At 40.1% G+C, this 20,727-nt stretch overlaps 1 protein-coding gene across 2 annotated transcripts in view; it reads left to right on the top strand.

Moving 5' to 3' along the window:
- Positions 1 to 20,727, top strand: part of LOC124551979 — a 200,257-nt gene that overhangs the window by 43,822 nt on the left and 135,708 nt on the right. For both annotated transcript variants that reach the window (XM_047126482.1, XM_047126483.1), the window contains exons 5-6: positions 9,130 to 9,178; positions 9,373 to 9,527. In XM_047126482.1, the coding sequence (XP_046982438.1) occupies positions 9,130 to 9,178; positions 9,373 to 9,527 (204 nt within the window). The remainder of the gene's footprint in view (positions 1 to 9,129; positions 9,179 to 9,372; positions 9,528 to 20,727) is intronic.

The raw sequence follows: 20,727 nt of genomic DNA, 5'->3' as shown, positions 1-20,727 counted from the left end.
ATAATATAATCTCTAAATTTATTTTCATGCAGGTGTTTTCACTCCATGTTGCTTACACCAGATATGAAATATTCTGGGTTAACAGCCAGATTGTCATGGAATTATGCATGATATTACGCCGTCCGACTGAACAGTTAATTTTTTAAAATATATATAAACCAAAAACATGCTTGTCAGAACATACTCCTCATAATTTTCATAGGAGGAAAGCATTGAGCTGCTTATGTAACACATGTTAGCAAGAACTTGACAGTATATAGGCAATCTTAAAATTGAGATGTGGAGTGGGGACAGTGGCAGTTGTAGAAAATATTATTTCATTTCAGCGCTTACCTTCAACATTAATTGAAGAAAACTGATTTTAATTAATAACTGTCATGAGGAAAGAAAAAAAAAAAAAACGAGACAATTCTTAAGTTAAAATTGACATATTTATGTTGTCAAAAAAGTTGCAAAATGACAACAAAGGAATAAATTAACTAAAATACTTCATAGAATATTTTATAGCATGAAATGAATATTTCATTCCATTTTTCTGCTACGTCCAAGTTGAGATGACCAAATGAAAACTGTGATTGGACCATTTTGAGAAAACAAAAATAGCTGACTTCTACATACCAAAAGAAGGGATGGAGGAGGAGGTGGTTACAGTTGTATTTCATAACTGCATAACAGTTTGGTGCACCACCAGTTTCACCAGTTTTATTAATTGTTAAGAACTGTGTCGAGTACCTTACACACTGAATTTATGAAAATTATGCTTGTTTGAGAGTAATGTGTGATGCCTGGTTGGCTAGTTTGTTGTATACATTCTACATTTAATGAAGTACATAAAAATGATTCACATTACTGTAACATTATAAAATGCTGTCAAACTGATTTGTATATGAGTCGGACTAGTAGATTTTAAGCTTTAAATTAATTCAATGAATGTTAATAACTTACTTACAAACAAAAGCCTAACAATTAAAATAATTACTCTGTAAATGATTACAATATTGCTTAGTCCAATTGTAATCAAGTAACTTGTAGAAATACCACAGCTTAACAGTTTTTGTGGATGTGAAATGGAATTCTCACATAGGCTCAGTCATATGTAAATCACATGGCAGACTGGCTCAGTGGTGGAATAGTAGAGAAATGGAATCAGTCTACAAAGGAGGTGCTTACAAAACATCTGGATGACCTATTCCAGATTATTGCTCAAGTATGTGAGACCCATACCAAATATGGTTAACAGGGGATTTTGAATGTATACAAAAAAGGCCAGCATGACTGGTCAAAAATTGGTTCAGTCCATGGGTGAGCCTCATGGAGATGATGAAGAAACTGATCTGGCAAACATTTGAAGATAGAAACAAAATATTCCATTAAATCCTACTTAGAAAGTTTCAAAAATGAACTGTAAGTGATGAATCAAGAAATATACACTTAAAGAAAAAAAAGGCAAGGTACTAAAGGTTGGAAATTGGTAGATGTGACATACATGTGCAGCAAACAAATGATTACATTTTCAGAAAAATTGGGTGATCTATTCAAGAGAGAGCTTCACAAACTGTGCAACTCAGTGATGAGTTAGTCCACCTCTGGCTCTTATGCAGTGTCCTTCTATGAAAAGAAATGGGACCCCTGGCCATCACTCTTGGTTGCTGGGCCATATGGCAGGTGACTTAGATTGGTATCCCATTGCTGCTCGAGGCATCTCTAGAATATCCTCTTTGGTCATCGGTGCTCAGTTCCTAGTAGGACTCATCAATGACGATAGTTGTACTCCAGTCAGTGAAATTGCAGGCCGAATGTGCCTGACACCACTGCAAATGGGCTTGTTGGTGTACAGAGGTCAATGGTAATCGGCAAGAGCTGTGCTGTGACCTTGGATCTTCTCTGTGAGTGCCTGTTAATGGTCCTTGTGGTCACTGAAGGACCAGTTGCACATCAGATTGATAAGGAATCTGAGCTCTAAGTGCCAGTTTGATGATTGCTTGGTCCTCACGTTCTGCTGTCTCTTTAAGTTGACCTCTTCTTGATGCCGTGTTCAGCCATGGTTCACCTGTTCCTGCCAACATCGGAAAGTCACATTGCTCCATTAAAATGTTGAGCTATTTGCAATTACCTCAACTGGCTTCTTTGAATCCAACTACACATCCCCTCTCAAATGCTGACATGTACGTATATTATTCAAGTGCCTGTCTGTGAGGCATAGTTATTATCCAACTCAGTACGGGGAATGAAATTCAAAATGAGTTTATGCCCTGGTATCAACATGCCCCTGTTTACTATCATTGCCAGTTGTGCAGTGATTGCGCTGCAGTGTCAGTTATCCATTGGCTGCGGAAGTTTGCAATTTTGCATTTTCCATCGAAACCGGTATGAATATCAATTTTTGAGTTTTAGAGTGTATTACAACCCTTATATATGATTTCTGTGGGGATACAAAGACAATGTTAGACTAATTACAATGCATGCAGAGGCATTTCAGTAATCATTCTTCCAATGCTCTATGTGGGAATGGAATGTGAAGAAGCTGTAATAACTGGTACTATTGGTATGGATTTGCAGAGGTTTCCAGTGTATGGATATAGATCTATGCTGACAGACTGAGTGTGCCATCGCCAGATATGTGACTAGATTTCCACCAGGTAGTGTGGATGCATGGTATTACATGTAACATAATTATCATGGAGGTTATAATGGTTATTCTTCTGGTTTTCTTTTGGTATTGTAATATCTTCACCTGTTATGTCCAGAGATTGAAAATTATTTGGTTATTTTATAGGGAAATATGTTGCCCAGTAGGCATGCTTGGGTGGAACATCAATGTGGCTTTAGATGAGACAGAGGAACAGCTGATAGAATAATTGTGAGTTGACAAATAATGGAAAAACATAGTAGAGACAAGAAATCTCATAGGAGGCAGGTGACCATGGTTATATTATAATGTAATATTGTACTGGAGCTGAATAGGTCACTTCAAGAAAGCCATACATATAGTGAAAAACGACTCTTTTTACCCATACTACTCAATTGATGAGTTCTGGATTTATTTCCCTCATCAGATATCAAAGTGTGCAGAGGACCTAGGATACAAGTGTTACTCGATGAATAAGTAACATAAGCTGACAGACTACTCTGACTTTCAGTAATCTGTCAGCTTATATATATATATATATATATATATATATATATATATATATATATATATATATATAAAAAGAAAGATGATGAAACTTACCAAACAAAAGCGCTGGCAGGTCGATAGACACACAAACAAACACAAACATACACACAAAATTCTAGCTTTCGCAACCAATGGTTGCCTCGTCAGGAAAGAGGGAAGGAGAAGGAAAGACAAAAGGATATGGGTTTTAAGGGAGAGGGTAAGGAGTCATTCCAATCCCGGGAGTGGAAAGACTTACCTTAGGGGGAAAAAAGGACAGGTATACACTCGCACACACACACATATCCATCCACACATACACAGACACAAGCAGACATTTGTAAAGGCCGTGATATTTCCAGCAGAGAGTACGGGTGTAGGACAGTAAATCTTTGACGAGGGCTGTTTGGTTAAATCTGGGAGTGGGGCTGAAGGTGAGGCCTTTGGATAGGACAGAGGTTTCGGATTGGGAGAGAGGTTTGGAGGAAAGGTTAACTACTGAATTGGGGTGTTGTGGTTCCAGATTGCGTTGATTGGAATTTTGGGGTTTTGGAGGGAGTGGAGCTGGAAGTGGGAGATTGAGTAGATGGGAGAGACTGGGTTTGTGTGCAATGAGAGGAGGTTGAGGTTTGCTGGAAAGGTTGTGAAGGGTGAGTGAGTTGCCTTTCCGGAGGTGGGAAACCAGGAGATTGGATAGTTTTTTAAGGTGGAGGGTGGCATGCTGCTCTAATTTGCGGTTGGCCTGTAGGAGGATGCTCTGAACAACAGATGTGGATGTGGGAGAGGAAAGATTGAGGATTTTTATAAAGGATAGGAGTTGATGGGCGTGTTGATTGGCTGAGTGGATGTGTAGGTGAAGGATTAGGTGGGTGAGGGCAATGGATTGTTTGGTTTGGAACTGGTATAGGGACTGATGGAAAGAAGGGTTGCAGCCAGAGATGGGAACTTTAAGTGTGAGGCCTTTGGGGGTGATGCCAAATGTCAGACAAGCCTGAGAAAATAAAATATGGGAGTGTAATCTGGCTAGGGCGAAGGCATGTTTGCGGAGGGAATGTAAATAAAACTTAATGGGGTCGTTGTGAAGGTGTTGTGAGGGTGACATGGTACTAGAAGGTGGAAAGTGGAACACGAGGCTGAAATGAAAATGAGAATAAATATGAAAAAATATATGGGGAGAGATAAAGGTAAAATTAGAAAGCAAATGGAGATCTGGTGTGAAAAAAGGCGAAAAAGGGTTGGTTAGGGCTGGGCTATGTTGATCCTGTGGTGAACTTGTGTAGGTAGATAATGATGTGCATAAAGGTTAGGTGGTTGTGTTGCCGCCAAAACACGTTAAAGGGTGGAGAAATTCGGGAAAATTTCGAAAAAACTACGTGAGGATGTATTAAAAGGAGTGGTTTGGTGGTGGCAGATTATGGAAATGAAGCTAACAATTGTTTGATGAAGAAATAATGACGTTAAAACCTGTGGGAAGCGGCTAAAAATGATCGGTGATGTGAGAAAAACGGAAATGGAAATAAAGCAAAAGTTATTAAAACTGCCGAAAGGGTTGTTTAATAGCTGAAAGGAACTGTTTGTGGACTGGAAACGGTGGATTTTATAGCAGCAAAGCGGAAAAAAAAAAAATTTTTTTTTTTTTTGGTTATGGTTTGGAAGTGATTTACGTATTATTACGTATTATTGAGTGTATATCGACGGGATAAAATTGTATACTGGATTACGGTAAAAAAGGAGAAGGTGAATAGAAAGTGAAACTGCTGGCAAAAACAGAAGGAGGAAATAAGACGACAGAAAAGACTTCGAAATGTAACAGTGACAATAACAATAACGATAACAATAACAAACGTGATTGTTGGCTTCAAATTAATGATATGAATATAATAGAGGGAAACATTCCACGTGGGAAAAATATATCTAAAAAGAAAGATGATGAAACTTACCAAACAAAAGCGCTGGCAGGTCGATAGACACACAAACAAACACAAACATACACACAAAATTCTAGCTTTCGCAACCAATGGTTGCCTCGTCAGGAAAGAGGGAAGGAGAAGGAAAGACAAAAGGATATGGGTTTTAAGGGAGAGGGTAAGGAGTCATTCCAATCCCGGGAGTGGAAAGACTTACCTTAGGGGGAAAAAAGGACAGGTATACACTCGCACACACACACATATCCATCCACACATACACAGACACAAGCAGACATTTGTAAAGGCCTCAGGATGGCTTTACAAATGTCTGCTTGTGTCTGTGTATGTGTGGATGGATATGTGTGTGTGTGCGAGTGTATACCTGTCCTTTTTTCCCCCTAAGGTAAGTCTTTCCACTCCCGGGATTGGAATGACTCCTTACCCTCTCCCTTAAAACCCATATCCTTTTGTCTTTCCTTCTCCTTCCCTCTTTCCTGACGAGGCAACCATTGGTTGCGAAAGCTAGAATTTTGTGTGTATGTTTGTGTTTGTTTGTGTGTCTATCGACCTGCCAGCGCTTTTGTTTGGTAAGTTTCATCATCTTTCTTTTTAGATATATTTTTCCCACGTGGAATGTTTCCCTCTATTTTATATATATATATATATATATATATATATATATATATATATATATATAGCTGATCAAACATCAGAAAACCCAGGATGGAATGTAGCAATATTATGAAAAGGAAAGTTGCTACTCGCCATATAGTGGAGATGCTGAGTCGCACATAGGCACAACAAAAAGACAGTCTTTTTGTCATGCCTATATCTGCGACTCAGAATGTCCACTATATTGTGAGTAGCAGCTTGTATATCCGAAACACATCAATTGAGCAATTTGGGTGATAGTTATTTTTCATTGACTATATGACTTTTCTGAATTGACCTTTCCAGTACAGTGCTACATTATAAAAAAAGAAAAGTTCTATGAACACAGTATATATATGCGCTTCCTATTCATCAATTTCAAACAAGCCTTTGATAGCATAATTTGGCAAGAACTATACAGAGTGCTGTGAGAAATTGGTATCTGAGCCAAACTAATAAATGTAATAAAAACCTCAATGGCAGAGACAAGTGCAAAAGTACAAATATTTAACAGAAGCAGTATCAGCTTTGTCTCCCAATTAGGAGTCAAGCATGGTGACAGTCTCTCTGCTGTGTTGTTCAATATAGCCCTTCACAGTGTAGTACATAGCATTATATTTATGAAAACCAGCCAGATATGTGCTAAGAGTGGTGACAACAGTAGGAAGAAATGCTAACAAACTTGAAGAAACATACATGGCAATGAAATAAAAATCAGCCTTATAGTAAATGGAAAAAAAAGATAATGCCTCAATCTGAGGCCAGAACAACTCCTACAGATCGAAATATAAATGGAAAATTTTTCAAAGGAGTCTTAACCTTGGGAACCTTATATCAAATAACAGCAGTGGAAGAGCTGTAGGGGAAAGGCAACAAGCAGGAATTGTATTGTATTGGGTAAGTTCCTATGGGATCAAACTGCTGAGGTCTTTGATCCCTAGGCTTACACACTACTTAATCTAACTTATGCTAAGGACAACACACACACACCCCCATGCCCAAGGGAGGACTCGAACCTCCGACGGCACGAGCTGCAGCAAGGCACCTAAGACCAAGCAGCTACCCCGCGCGGCAACAAGCAGGAAACAGAGCTTACTTTGCAGATTTACAGCTGTTCAAAAATAGCCTTGCTACAAGAACAAAACTCCTAATACATAACTCCCTAGTTTACCCAATTTTTACATGTTGGTTGAGGTATGGATGCTGTTAGAAGATGGCAAAAGCTCTTTAATAACCTTTGGGCAAAAAGTAATACATAAAATGTATGGCCGAATAACGGAAGAAGAAGGCTGAGGAGTACACTGTAACATCGAGCTACAAGCACTAAGATGAGGAGGTGGTATAGTAAAATTTGTCAAATCACAATGAATAGAATGGGTGGGACAGTTGGAGAGAATGGAAGAGGGTAGAATACAAAAGGAAAGGATGAAAGGTAAGAGTCATGTTGCTAGATGGAAAGGGAGACCTAGAAGAAAGTGGACTGATGATGTAATAGAACTCACCAGCATGGGAGTCTGTGCAAAAGAGCTGCAAAAAGCAAGAAGCATGTAGGAAAGTAATTGAAGCAGCCAAGGCTCACTAAGGGCTGTAATGCTACGGAAGTAGTAATGTGGGAAACATACACTGTAAGGAAAAAAAAAGAAAAAAAAAAGAAAAGAAAAAAGGTGTACTGTGAAGGAATTATTGAAATGGGACAGGAATTGGTAGATGTGATGCGCATGTACAGACAAGCAAATGTCTGCTATTTTAGAAAAGTTGGATGATTTATTCAGGTGAAAGAGCTTCACAAACTGAACAAGTCAGTGATGTGTTAGATCACCCCTGTCCCTTATGCTGGCAGTTATTTGGCTCAGCAATAATTGAGAGAATTGTTGGATGTCATCCTGAAGGATATTGTGACAAGTTCTGTCCAATTGGCATGTTATACCATCAAAATCCTGAGCTGGTTGAAGTGCCCTGCCCATAATGCTCTAATCTTGCTGGCCAGGGTAGGACCTGGCGAGCACGAAGACAAACAGTAGAAACTCTCTCTCTGTGTGTGAGCATGATTGCTGAAATATAAGCTCAGGATGGCTTGTCATGAAGAGTAACAAAATGGGACGTAGAATATCATCCACATACCATTGTTTGTAAGGGTGCAGTGGATGACAACCACAGAAGTCCTAGTTTGAAAAGAAATGGCATCCGTGACCACCACTCCTGGTTTCTGGTTGTATGTTGGGTGACAGACAGGTTGGTATCCTACTCCTGTTCGGGGTTTCTCCAGACGCATCTTCACTGTTCTTCGGGCCTCAGTTCGAAGTGGGAATTATCACTGAAGACAATTCTACTCCAGTCAATGAGATACCTGGCCAAAGACGTATCTGGAGACTCCCCAGACAGTGGTCGAATACCAACCTGACTTTCAGCTACCATACAGCCTGACAACCAGGAGTAATGGTCTGAATTGCCATTTCTTTTCATAGCAGGACCTCTATAGTTGTCTTTCACAGCACCCTTACAGCACAACGGTACGTCGCTAATATTCTATGCCCTGTTTTGTTGCCCTACATGGCAAGCCATCCTGGGCTTACATATCAGCAAGATAATACCCACTCGCACACAGTGAGAGTTTCTACTGCTTGTCTTTGAGGTTGCCAAACTCTACCTTGGCGAGCAAGGCCACTGGGTGTCTCCCTGATTGAGAATGTGTGAAGGATATCCTTCAGGAGGACATCCTATGACTGTCAGTCCATGCCAAGCCGAAAAACTGCTTGGCTAAGGCCCAGACTTGCTCAATTTGTGAAGCTCTTTCTCTTGGATAAATTATCTAATTTTTCCAAAATTGTAATCATTTGCTTGTGTGTACATGTACATCACACGTAGAGATTTCCATCCCATTCTGATAATTCCTTTATGGTGCATTGTTTTTATCTTAGAGTGCCTATATCTTGACACAACTCTAATCTCTCTGCATCAAGAACTAGTGTTGATCGTGTGACGAACCAAATTTGAATCCAAAGTAGAATGTGGGCTAAGGCATCAGACTTGCATTTAGAAACAGCAAGGCCCAAAACCTCTGTAGCTAACAAGATGCAGGTTTTCAGTGGTTTGTGTGGACAAATTTAGGAAGGTAACTTCAAAAATAACATAGCCAATGCTCTTCTCCATTCCTCCTCTAGTGGCCACTTCTATATTGTGACATTAAACGCTAATTTTTTTGCCTTCCATTATCGACAGAATGTTAAGTCCTAGCCTTCCTTTATTTTTCCAACTGACATGTCATGTTACTCCTCAATATGAATATGGGACATGATCACTGGAAATCCTTTCTAAACTGATGTGAGTACTTGTGGGTTTTCTTATTAACTACTTCTATAACACAAATCATTAGATTTTTTAAAAGCATGTACAGGTATTGGTCTTCTGTTTCAGGGAAATGAAGGTACATGTATAGTGGGCTCTCCACCAGACAAGTCTGAAAGTAAGTGTGTAAACATTACTGTTGTCAATTAATAGTTTTGTGCATTTTTTATGAGTCAAGTATTAAGAAGACTCATTAATTTTTGACTTATTACCTGGTTGGGAGTTTAACAGAGAAAAAACATTTGCTTTACGAGGAGAAATGTAAAAACTGAAAAAAAAACTGCACCATTTATTTGTCTGTGGTTTGTGTAGATTCAGCCAAGATGGCAAATGAATTTGCTGAATCAAATGGTTGTGAACAAACCAAGATCACCACTGTTATCACTACTACCAGAAGCAGCAGTAGTACCGTTACTACTACTGAAAAAGTTTTGAAGACCTCTTATTCATCAGAAGATTCCCCAGAGGTAAGAATAATGCAATAATTAGGTTATAATACTTATGCCTGAAATTTTTGTTGATGTTATTACTGAAGGTACACTTCTTTTGTGTGGGCTACATTAAAGATTCACTGCAGGGGGATTTTGCTTCCCTCAAAAAACATGCAGAGAGGGAAAGCAATTGGAATTCTATGCAATAGATGTACTTGACGGTCAGACATAAGTAGAAGATTTTTATTTATTTTTCCCCTGAATTAACGTCATTCTTCAGTTATAAGAGCAATTTGGTAACATCTTTAAATTCATAGAAATATTGATGAGCTGGCTAACATTTACCTTCAGCCCAGTGTGGGTGATAGACGTTCACAAGTAGATGCAAGTCAAACCTTTGGAGTCACAAATTTCTTCTTCAGGATAGAAAAGATGAGCAAGGTTGGAGAAAAAGGAGAGAAGAGATGGGTAGATAGCGTAGTTCACTCAGAACTTGAGGACTCCATCGTGTCTTGTCTAAGAAGGAAAGGAGATAAAGATGAAGGTAACTGTGTCAGAGTAGGAAGTCAAAGGCAGAACATCAGAATTTTGTTATTTATTTACAATGGTTTTTTGCAACTTAATTATACAGCTGCTTATAGTAATACATGAAACACACAAATGAGTTTTTGTGCAAAACAGTTATTTTTAAACAAAACAAAACATCACATGCAGTAACAACTGTAAATAAACATTAGGCATTACATTTTTAGAAAACTGTGATGTGCAAAATACAGAGTTACAGTGTTTGGGAAACTATATAAAAATGGGTTTTGCAACAGTAAAGGGATGTTATGCTCATGGAAGATCAATGTATCTTTACTACTTAAATGAAAACCTTTTATGAAATAAAATAAAATAATATAATTATTAGTGTTTGTTAGATGTTGGTTTTGCTTTTTATTATGAATGTGATGCTTTTTCCACCTTGATGTGGAGCCTGCCAAAGTTAACACAAATAAATGAAGATATATTAAGGTTTTTGAGGTAGGGAGGTAATGTAGCTTGTTCTTAACACAAAAGATGTGGTCCCTATCTCCAAATGAACTACTGCCAAGTCTGTTTTAAGCATATTAAAATCAACCCAGAATGTGCAATAATTGAATTCCATTCTAATCAGTATGTACACCAAATTTAAGTGTGGTTTATCTGTTTGTGCCCCTTTAAATCTACAACCCACCCTTTTTCTGTTAAAGAACACTTTATGCCCTTTGCTTACAATTTTACTATCTGAGAAAAAATTTACAGTTAAATGATATGACTGATGCCAGATAAGTCGGCCGGAGTGGCCGAGTGGTTCTAGGCGCTACAGTCTGGAACCACACGACTGCTACGGTCACAGTTCGAATCCAGTCTCGGACATGGTTGTGTGTGATGTCCTTAGGTTAGTTAAGTTTAAGTAGTTCTAAGTTCTAGGGGACTGATGACCTCAGAAGTTAAGTCCCATAGTGCTCAGAGCCATTTGAACCATATTGATGCCAGATACTTAAACTTCTACTGCTCCATCACCAACTAGCTGAGCACCCAGTGGTGCCCGGTATGTATGTATTTCCCTCCTCTAGTAGTCCGTCTTCTCCTCATCCATCTTTCTGTCCATCTGTTCGTACTCCACTGCCTATCCGCTCCTTCCCTCCCCCCCCCCCCCTCCCCCGCCCATCTCCTCCTCCCTCCTTCTAGCTCCACGTTATCGCCTCAACCCCAGTAGGTGGCTGGTGGGTCTTACCACAGCAGTACTTCATTTCAGATTGTAACTAACATGTATATCAAATTTACTTGAAATCATTCCAGGTGTTTAGGATGAGCTTTTTACCCTTGGCTTTGCCCACGTACACATGTCAAATATATGTATCTCTGGCAAATTTCAGCCTGCAGTTTCATTTTCACGCAGCTCAATGTTTATGCATCGTATTTCCTGCATAATGTATCGAACAGAAATATGCAACTTTAAAAATGTGTATTTAATGAAAGAAACATAATATAACCTTCTGTTATACATCATTACAAAGAGTATTTAAAAAGGTTTTTTTTCACTCAAAAACAAGTTCAGAGATGTTCAATATGGCCCCCTCCAGACACTCGAACAATATCAACCCGATACTCCAACTCGTTCTCTCTGTAGCATATCAGGCGTAACAGTTTGGATAGCTGCTGTTATTTCTCATTTCAAATCATCAATGGTGGCTGGGAGAGGTGGCCGAAACACCATATCCTTAACATACCCCCATAAGAAAAAATCGCAGGGGGTAAGATCAGGGCTTCTTGGAGGCCAGTGATGAAGTGCTCTGTCACGGGCTGCCTGGCGGCCGATCCATCGCCTCGGGTAGTTGATGTTCAGGTTTCATAACTAACCTTTTTCGTAGGACTCTCCGTACAGTTGATTGTGGAATTTGCAGCTCTCTGCTAGCTCTGCGAGTCGATTTTCCTGGGCTGCGAACAAATGCTTGCTGGATGCGTGCTACATTTTCATCACTCGTTCTCGGCCGTCCAGAACTTTTCCTTTTGCACAAACACCCATTCTCTGTAAACTGTTTATACCAACGTTTAATACACCACCTATCAGGAGGTTTAACACCATACTTCGTCTCTGAATTGTGTTGCAAATACAGTTAGTAGTAAAAGAAGTAATAAATTAAAACGTTATGCTTCATGCAGCAGTTCCACTGCATGAACAGTGATTATGTAGTAAGCGCTAAACTTCTTTTTCATTTTATCGTATTGTGTCGGCGAGAAGACATTTTTGGTCTGACTGTTTCCTAGTTACATTTGCTTTATCATTATTTTTTGATGAACGTCGTCCTTTTTCAGCCTTTCTAGAAGACTATTTAGCAATACTATTTGGCCTATTCCTCTTTCAGCATTTAATAATGAGTTTTATTTGATGCTGTTTATGTAAATATAAGGCTGATTGTTCATTTGCATTGACACTGTCAAGTTTGACACCTTGTAGTAGTTTTATTTCAAAACAGTCTCCGGTGACATGTGTGCTGTTATTTCCATACATGAGAATAATTTGTCTGGTCCATGAAGAATATTAGGGGAAATGTGCTTAATGTCTCACTTCTTCCAAGAAGCATCCACTTCCATTTGATACAAAGGAGAGTTTGCTGTAACGTCCAACAGTTTGTCTTGGACTAAAAAGTGTTCATAGAAAAATTTCTGTGTTGAATAATTTTCACATCCAATCAGCATTTCAACTGTCTGAAGTCCAGATGAGGCTTTATCACTCATTTTTAGGACTGAATGTTTAAAATAAATGGCAGTATGTGGATACAAATGGTCACTCTGCTTAATCAATAAAAAATCAGCACACATGGAACTTACGAACTGACTCTAGATGTCTGCGTACAGCATCTATTGTTAACTATTAAAATGTTGCTTTCGTAACTGAGCACATAATGTTTTTGTTGAACATTTTTAGTATAACTGACATGAAGTGCTTGTAGAAGTATTTTTTATTAAGTGAGAAAAACAGTATTTGCCCAACAGTGACTACACGTATATGGAAACACAGCCACCACAGACTTAAAGTATAAACGAGGAGAAAACTGTTGATACTAATTTAGATATTTCAACAGATTTTGCCAGTGGTGAACAGAAAAGAAGGAAAGAGAAAGGAAAGTGAAGAAATGAAACATACAAGGAGTGAGAAGCTCGTTGGGGTACACAAAGTATGAGAAAAAAGCGATTGAGGGAGAACTTAACAGATGAAATTAGAGAAGAAGACTGTGTGAGACACTCAGCAAACAGACATAGAGAAACTCTGGATGGAACAAGATTATGTAATGAACTAAGTAGATTTACAATGAGTAAAGCTTGTGAAACACAATGATTGCAAGTACGAGGGCCGTTCAGAAAGTAACCTCCGGTTGATTTAAAAAAATACACCAAGTTAAATAAAAATATTTTAATATATACATCTTACAACTACATCTTTGCACTATTTTTCTACATAGTCTCCATAGCGATTGAGGCACTTATCGTATCTCTTCACAAGCTTTGAAATTCCTTCTGCATAAAAATCACCCGCTTGTGCCTGGAGCCAGCCTGTGACCGCGTCTTTGAGCTCTTCGTCGTCATCAAACCGCTGTGACCCGAGCCATTTCTTCAAATGCATGAAGAGGTGATAATCACTTGGCACCAGGTCTGGGCTGTAAGGTGGATGGTTGATAACGTCCCACTTGAAGGACTCAAGAAGGGCCGTTGTTCTGCGAACAGAGTGAGGACGGGCGTTATCGTGCAAAAAAACGATACCGGAAGTCAGCATACCACGGCGTTTGTTCTGTATAGCCCGTCGTAACTTTTTTATTGTTTCACAGTACACGTCTTGATTAATGGTCGTACCACGTTCCATGAATTCAACCAACAACACCCCTTTGGCATCCCAAAACACCGTTGCCATCAGTTTTCTGGCAGAAAAATCTTGCGAGGCTTTTCTTGGTTTGGTAGGCGAATTTGAATGTGCCCACATCTTTGATTGTTCTTTTGTCTCAGGGTTCACGTACTTAATCCAGGTTTCGTCACCGGTCACGATTCTGTTTAACAATGGTTCTCCTTCGTCCTCATAACGTGACAGAAAGTCTAATGCAGAGGCCCTTTGAGTTTTGTGGTGGTCGGTAAGAATTTTGGGCACCCATCGTGCACAGAACTTACGGTAACCCAATCTTGCTGTCACTATCTCGTACAAGAGAGTCTTAGAAATCTGTGGAAAACCAGTAGACAACTCCGACATTGAGAAACGTCGATTTTCACGAACTTTTGCATCAACTGTCTGAACAAGTTCGTCAGTCACCAATGATGGTCTACCACTCCTCTCTTCATCATGAACGTTTTCTCGTCCACTTTTAAATAAACGTACCCATTCACGGACAACTCCTTCACTCATAACTCTTGGTCCGTACACGGCACAAAGCTCACGATGAATAGCTGCTGCAGAATATCCTTTGGCTGTAAAAAGCCTTATGACAGCACGCACTTCACATTTGGCGGGGTTTTCTATTGCAGCACACATTTCAAACTGCCACAAAAACTAAACTAGCGCAGGTACGACGTTCACTCGACCACGGCTTGATGCCGACTGACCTGTTGAGTGCGTGAACGCACAGATGGCGTCGCTACTCCCCCCACAACCCGCACTGTGACCAATCGGAGGTTACTTTCTGAACCGCCCTCCTATATAAGTAAAACATTAGTGTACAAAAATTGCAAGCAGAATAATTAGATATTTCAGTTTCTCAGGTGGAGCATTCTTTTATGATCCCACTAAATAGTACAACAACACAATTACAATGTCATTGGCAAAACTGATCAAGTATTTTACTTATGTGGTGTCAAGAAATTCAGTATAGAAGCACCAGATACCTGTTGCATGAGTGGAATAGACCAAGCTAACAATTTTTCAGTTAATTATTAACGTTACACTACCAGGAAAAACTGAACTCACTCAAGGACAACGCCATTTTATTGACAAGTAATTCATTGTTGTAGGAGTATATCATAACAAATTCAGACCAAATGAAACACAGGTCACCGATACACAGCGTATCTCCCTCTGATGGCAACACAGCCGTTTATTCTCACACAAAAACGTTAATACAGGTGCCAGATGTCATCCTGTGATAGATTGTCCTATGAATCTTGAATTTTTGTTGCAGTTTGGCAATGGTTCTTGTAAACGCTAGAGGACAATTAAGTTGTCACTTCTTCATGTCCTGTATGTGTTCAGTTACTGAGAGATCTGCTGATCATGTTGCTTGGGGCAATCGTTGTACGCTATGAATAACATAATGTCCCAGCAGCTGTGTTTGCTGATGCAGTACCCTGCTGAAAAACACATCACCTTTGTGATGAAGAAATGCCAGTAGTATGGGGTAACAACCTGTGTGATGTTGTGGGCACTGGTTACTTAACTCTGCAGAAACACCAAATGATACCACAACCTCTGTCTGATGCTTGTCCCCACTCTACCCTCACTCCCCATCGCCACCCCACTCCCCTCCACCGCCACACTCCCCACCGAGTGAACACGTGGCATCCCCACTGCTGCTGGATGATTTACGGAATCCACTTGTCCTAGCATTGAGAGCTCTGCACCCACATGTGGGTGCCCAGCCCATGGATTCCCAGCCAGGTGCATAGAGGAACATGCTGGCTGACAGCCATAGAGGAATTCTACTGGACTCTTCTCCCTTATCAGCGTCGACTGCAGGAGCTTAGAAAAATTGTTAGCAGCTCATTCGTAGGAGCATCGGCCACATATTTCATCATCTGTGTTTTAAAAGTTCGCATCAATCTTTTGGCCCCACCATTTGATTAGGGCTGCAAAGACAGACATAGCATGTTTTGAATTCCACGTCTGTGGCAGAACTCACCGTAAATTTGGGAGCAACATTACGGTCCATTGTCCAACACCAGCATGAGAAGTAGTCTTTCAGCAGCAAAAATTCTGGTGAGTGCGGTGACTGTTCTCTCTGCACTTGTGGATCAACAGCAGACCACATACAGGAAGTTGGACCGACAGTGGACCACATAAGGAAGGTTTGCAGAACCTGCTATCATGGATGTGAGGACATCAGCCAGCATGAGATCGTTTAGTGGAGAGCTCCTTGCTGTTATTCTCACTGATGCCAGTTGTCGACAGGACGTTTGACCTGTGACATGGCGCTAGGGGAGCAGCTTATTTCGTGAGATGCGACAGTTACCTTGATGCAAGAGCTGCAAGATCGTTGACTGGAGAGGTTGTGTGAGGACTACCTGGGGAGACTGTTGATCCATGGTTAGTAGGATCACTTTGTCCACGAGGATTAGACGTTGGTGGAAGTAATGCTGCAACAGTTTTGAGCATTGACTGGGAATGTGGTCTGACTATCCCTGTTGTACGTACTGCCGCACCTTTGCAAGATTGTGTCCTCGGCCATGGCTGTAGCCACACAGGTCTCTGTGATGGGAAAAGTGCCCATGACCTGTTGAGTTTTTTGTCCAACTGGAAGCACAAGATCACATTTTGGTCGAACTCCAGGTCAGGGCCCAATGGGAGAGTGCCTGTGTATGCCTATTAAGTGGTATTGTAGAAGTGAATTTTGTAATTTTACCTGCAGAGAAAGAGTGCCTAGTGCTGGAATCCGGTTGCGTAGGTTTGCTGCCGGACTGAAGAGGGAGGTAATGGTTTATGACCTGTAATGAGATGATACTTTATTTCATGTAGGAATATATGAATTTTCTTCAGTGCAAAGATGATTGTGAGGACTTCTTTTTTTGATTTGTGAATAACACTTCTGCACAGCATTTAGTGTCTACAACACAAATGTGATCGAATGTTCAGAGCCATCTGGGTCTCTGTGCCAAGATGGTCCCCAGGTTCTGTTGAGAGGCATCTGCTGCCAAGACTATCTGTTTGCTTGATTGAAATATTTCTCAATATTGCTGACTGGAGGGCCTGCTTCAGGTTCTTGAATGCCTGTTCACATGCCTCCAACCCTACTAAAGGCATATTCTTCTTCTACTGGATGTTGATTGGGTGCGCAGTTAACCCCATGCCTGGGATAAATTTTCTCTAATACATTATTTTTCTCAAGGAGTGGAGCTCCTTTAAATTTGTGGGGCAAGGAAGTGTGACAACAGCTTCAACATCTGTGTGTGTGTGTGTGTGTGTGTGTGTGTGTGTGTGTGGAGGGGGGGGGGGGGTGCTTATTACCTGTGCAAGAGATGATGTGTCCTAAGTAATCCACCAACGGTTGAAAAAAAAGAGATATTTTTTGAGGTTGCATTTAAGGCCTGCCGAATGGAGGTTGTGGAACAGCCACTGCTGGTTTCCTAAGTGTTCTTGCATTGTGGCTCCCATCACCACATTGCCATCTAGGTAATTTATGCGGCCCAGAACAACCTGCAGCTGTTGGTTGAGGAACCTTTGAAAGATTGCTGGGGTATTGGTCACCCCTGAAACTAAGCGTTTAAAACTACTAGTACATTCTGTGGTTTATCATCCAGGGTAGTTGTAAATAAGCTTTGTAGAGATTGACATTCAAAAAATACTGACCGCCTGTGAATCTGGAGAAAAGCTCGTCTGGTTTTGGGATGTGGTACTTACCAATATCTGACTGGGAACTAATCTTAATCTCCATGCAGGCAGTTTCCCTGACAGTTTTTTCACAATAACCGAAGGTGTTGCTCATCCACTTGCAGACAAGGGTTCAGTGACGTCCATGGCATCAAACTATGTGTAAAGGACATAAGTTGTGCTGGATAGAAGCAAGGGCATGCCAATTTTTTAATGTAATGGGCACCATAAAGTCCTTCACTTTTCCTAGACACTAGAGAAAGTGTCAGGGTAATCCTTACTGAGGGTTTCCAATTCCCTAAGTGGGACTTATTTCAATACCAGGTGGACTGAGTCATGGATGACAAATCCGAAAGCAGAGAAAACATTGTGACTGAATAGATCCTCTATCCGTGCTGTGAACCACAAGGAAGGTAATGTGTTGCATGACATTTTTGTATGTTGACGCACTTGGGTATTGTCCATTGAGTGGAATGTATTTTCTATATGCTGCCAAGTGGTGAGCTGTGAATTAAAGGGGAGGTGCTCCCAGCTGGAGATATTTGAGAGAGCAAAAGGGACATGGTGACACCAATGTTGACCTGTAGCTAAACTTGTTTGTTGTGCAAAATGAGCATGATGAATAATTTTGCAGGTGACACCAGTGTAGTGTGAGACTCTGATGAAATCATATTAATGTCCATTATGTCCTATCCAGACATGGTATTTTACAAAGGATAAATAGGACTTGGTAGCAACGTAGCTAAGCAGAGCGCTTGAAACCTGTCTCAAGCTGGATTAACTTCTCACAAGTTTCATCTGTCTGTATTATTCCAACTAAACAAAGAGGATTATTGGTACAGATATTGAGGGATTTATTGTAGCACAGATTCATTTGTCATGGTTACTTGAGTTGTAGGGAAAGGAGTATTTGATCTGAAATTGCTGGGGATTGTAAAAATGGAGTGGTTGTTTGTGAACCCTAATTTGGATGGCATTGTTAGTCAAATGGAGGCCGACATTCAGGAAAACTGTGGAGTTTGTAAAAGAGTAAGATAACTTTCAATAAAGAAATCAGTTAGTTTCTGGAAGGAAGTGAAGTTTTTCATCTTAACCATAAGCCTAGGGCACAAACTATTGTTGAATCTAAGAACCTTTCACAATCGAGGCGGGTTTTTAGTTTTTTAATATATTGTTGAATCTCCCATGTGTCTTTGTGTTCTGGCAGGACAGAGAAATTTTGAAAGGTGCCACCATAAGCATCACATCATTTATTGGACACAGCCAATTTCCACCAAAGCCCTTACACCATAGATAACAGTTGCTTTTATGCATATCAATGAGTGAGTGCTATCAATTTCTGATTGTTCATCCAGTGCCTTTTATAATAACTACGTAATAAATTTAGCTTCTTTTGTGGGTAATATTTGACAGCATTATTTTATGCTCCTTTGAAGTATCAACACTTGGAAATAATGGCATTACCAAAGTTTATATTCTCTGTTAGATGCAAAGTATTTGCTACATGTTGTATCTTCATTAATAAGTCAATGTCCCAGTTAGGTGGCCTCTCAAAATGTTGCTGTACAATGGAACCATACTGGGTTAATTGCTGTCCACCTGATTTATTTACATCTCTGACCTTCAAAGATGAAGACCATATGAGTAAGCATGATGTTGATTAATGTTACAATCAGTGAAGTTTGTGGGATACTTCTAGCTTGTCATTGCAAGAAATAATAATTAAAGAAATAGTGTTAGACATAGATACCCTATATAGGAGGGATGCCGGTGTAAAGAGAGGTTGCATTAATGGTGACAAGGTAGGTTTTAGCTGTAAGAGAGTTAGGAATATAGTCAAGGTGTGCAGCAAAATGGATTGTTAGTGACTTTGAAGCATGCCTCAATGAAATGGCCAGGATAGCAGTCTAGTCTCTGCTTTGGTTTCCTACTCTCTCTCTCTCTCTCTCTCTCTCTCTCTCTCTCTCTCTCTCTCTCTCTCTCTCTCTCCCCCCCCCTCTCTCTCTCTCCTCCTCCTCCCCTCCTCCCCCCCCCCCCCCCCGCTTTCTCTCTCTGATGGATTCTCATTTATCTTTGTGTCCCTTCTTTCTATGTCTACATTGTCATACATATTCTGCAAACCATTGCGAAATGTGTGGCATAGAGTAGCTTTTCAAGCTACCCACTATTTTTTCATGTGCAGCACGCAAAAAGTCATTTTCTTGATAACTACTACAATTTATATATAGCCATTGTGAAAAATGACCACAATAAAAAACAGTAATTAGTTTCATCTTGGCTTTGTGGTCCCTATGAGAGTGAAGTGTAGGGAATTGAAGAATGTCTCTTGATTATTTGCTTAACATTGGCTCTTCCAACTTTGTAAATAGCCTTTCTTGGAATAATGGACTTCTGTCTTCAACCATCTTCCAGGTCAGGATTTTTCATCATTTCTGTGATGCTCTCTTGTAAGTTGAGTAAATTGGTGACCTTTCATGCTGTTTGTACACTCACTTGAGGATGAAATAGTATTGGAAATCAGTGTGGATTTGTAATTAATATATGGTACCCGGTTTTAGAAAAAAGAAACCATATTTGTAATTAATGTATTGTACCCAGGTTTAGAAAAAGAAACCGTATTGGTGTATTGCTTATTGAGATGTATAGCGAAGATTGCCAGGGGACAGGAGAAGATAACTCCAATAACCCAGACACACATCAGAGGAGAAGGGAAATGTCAAGGTCAAAAGACTATGCCATTTGGGGATTGCTCTAGTTCATGGCTGTGAACAGAAGAGAGAGAGATGTTTTTAGACCACAGTTCAGAGGGCCATCTGTCTCACGAGTCAGGTGAACCTGCTGCATGATTTGATTGGCAAGGCAGCTTTGCTAACAACAGTTTGGTCTATTCTGACATGAACAATTTGATTGTTGTTGAATTCAGCTGAAAGGTGATGGATGAAGAAGGTGACCTTTTTGTAAAATTTAAATAATGAAAATTATTCACATCTGCGGCACCTGGTACATATCTTTTCCTCCTCCTGAAAGAATTTACTATTGGTAAATTTGACAATCTCAGTGTAACCTTAAATGTAGCGAGTGACAAAATTTAACACAGTTATTACAGCTCTGTCTGGTGACTAGCTGGGTGCACAGGGCTGTGAC

This window comes from Schistocerca americana, chromosome 1, assembly GCF_021461395.2.
Source record: "Schistocerca americana isolate TAMUIC-IGC-003095 chromosome 1, iqSchAmer2.1, whole genome shotgun sequence".
Lineage (NCBI taxonomy): Eukaryota > Metazoa > Arthropoda > Insecta > Orthoptera > Acrididae > Schistocerca > Schistocerca americana.
This window is presented reverse-complemented; position numbering and strand designations above follow the sequence as displayed.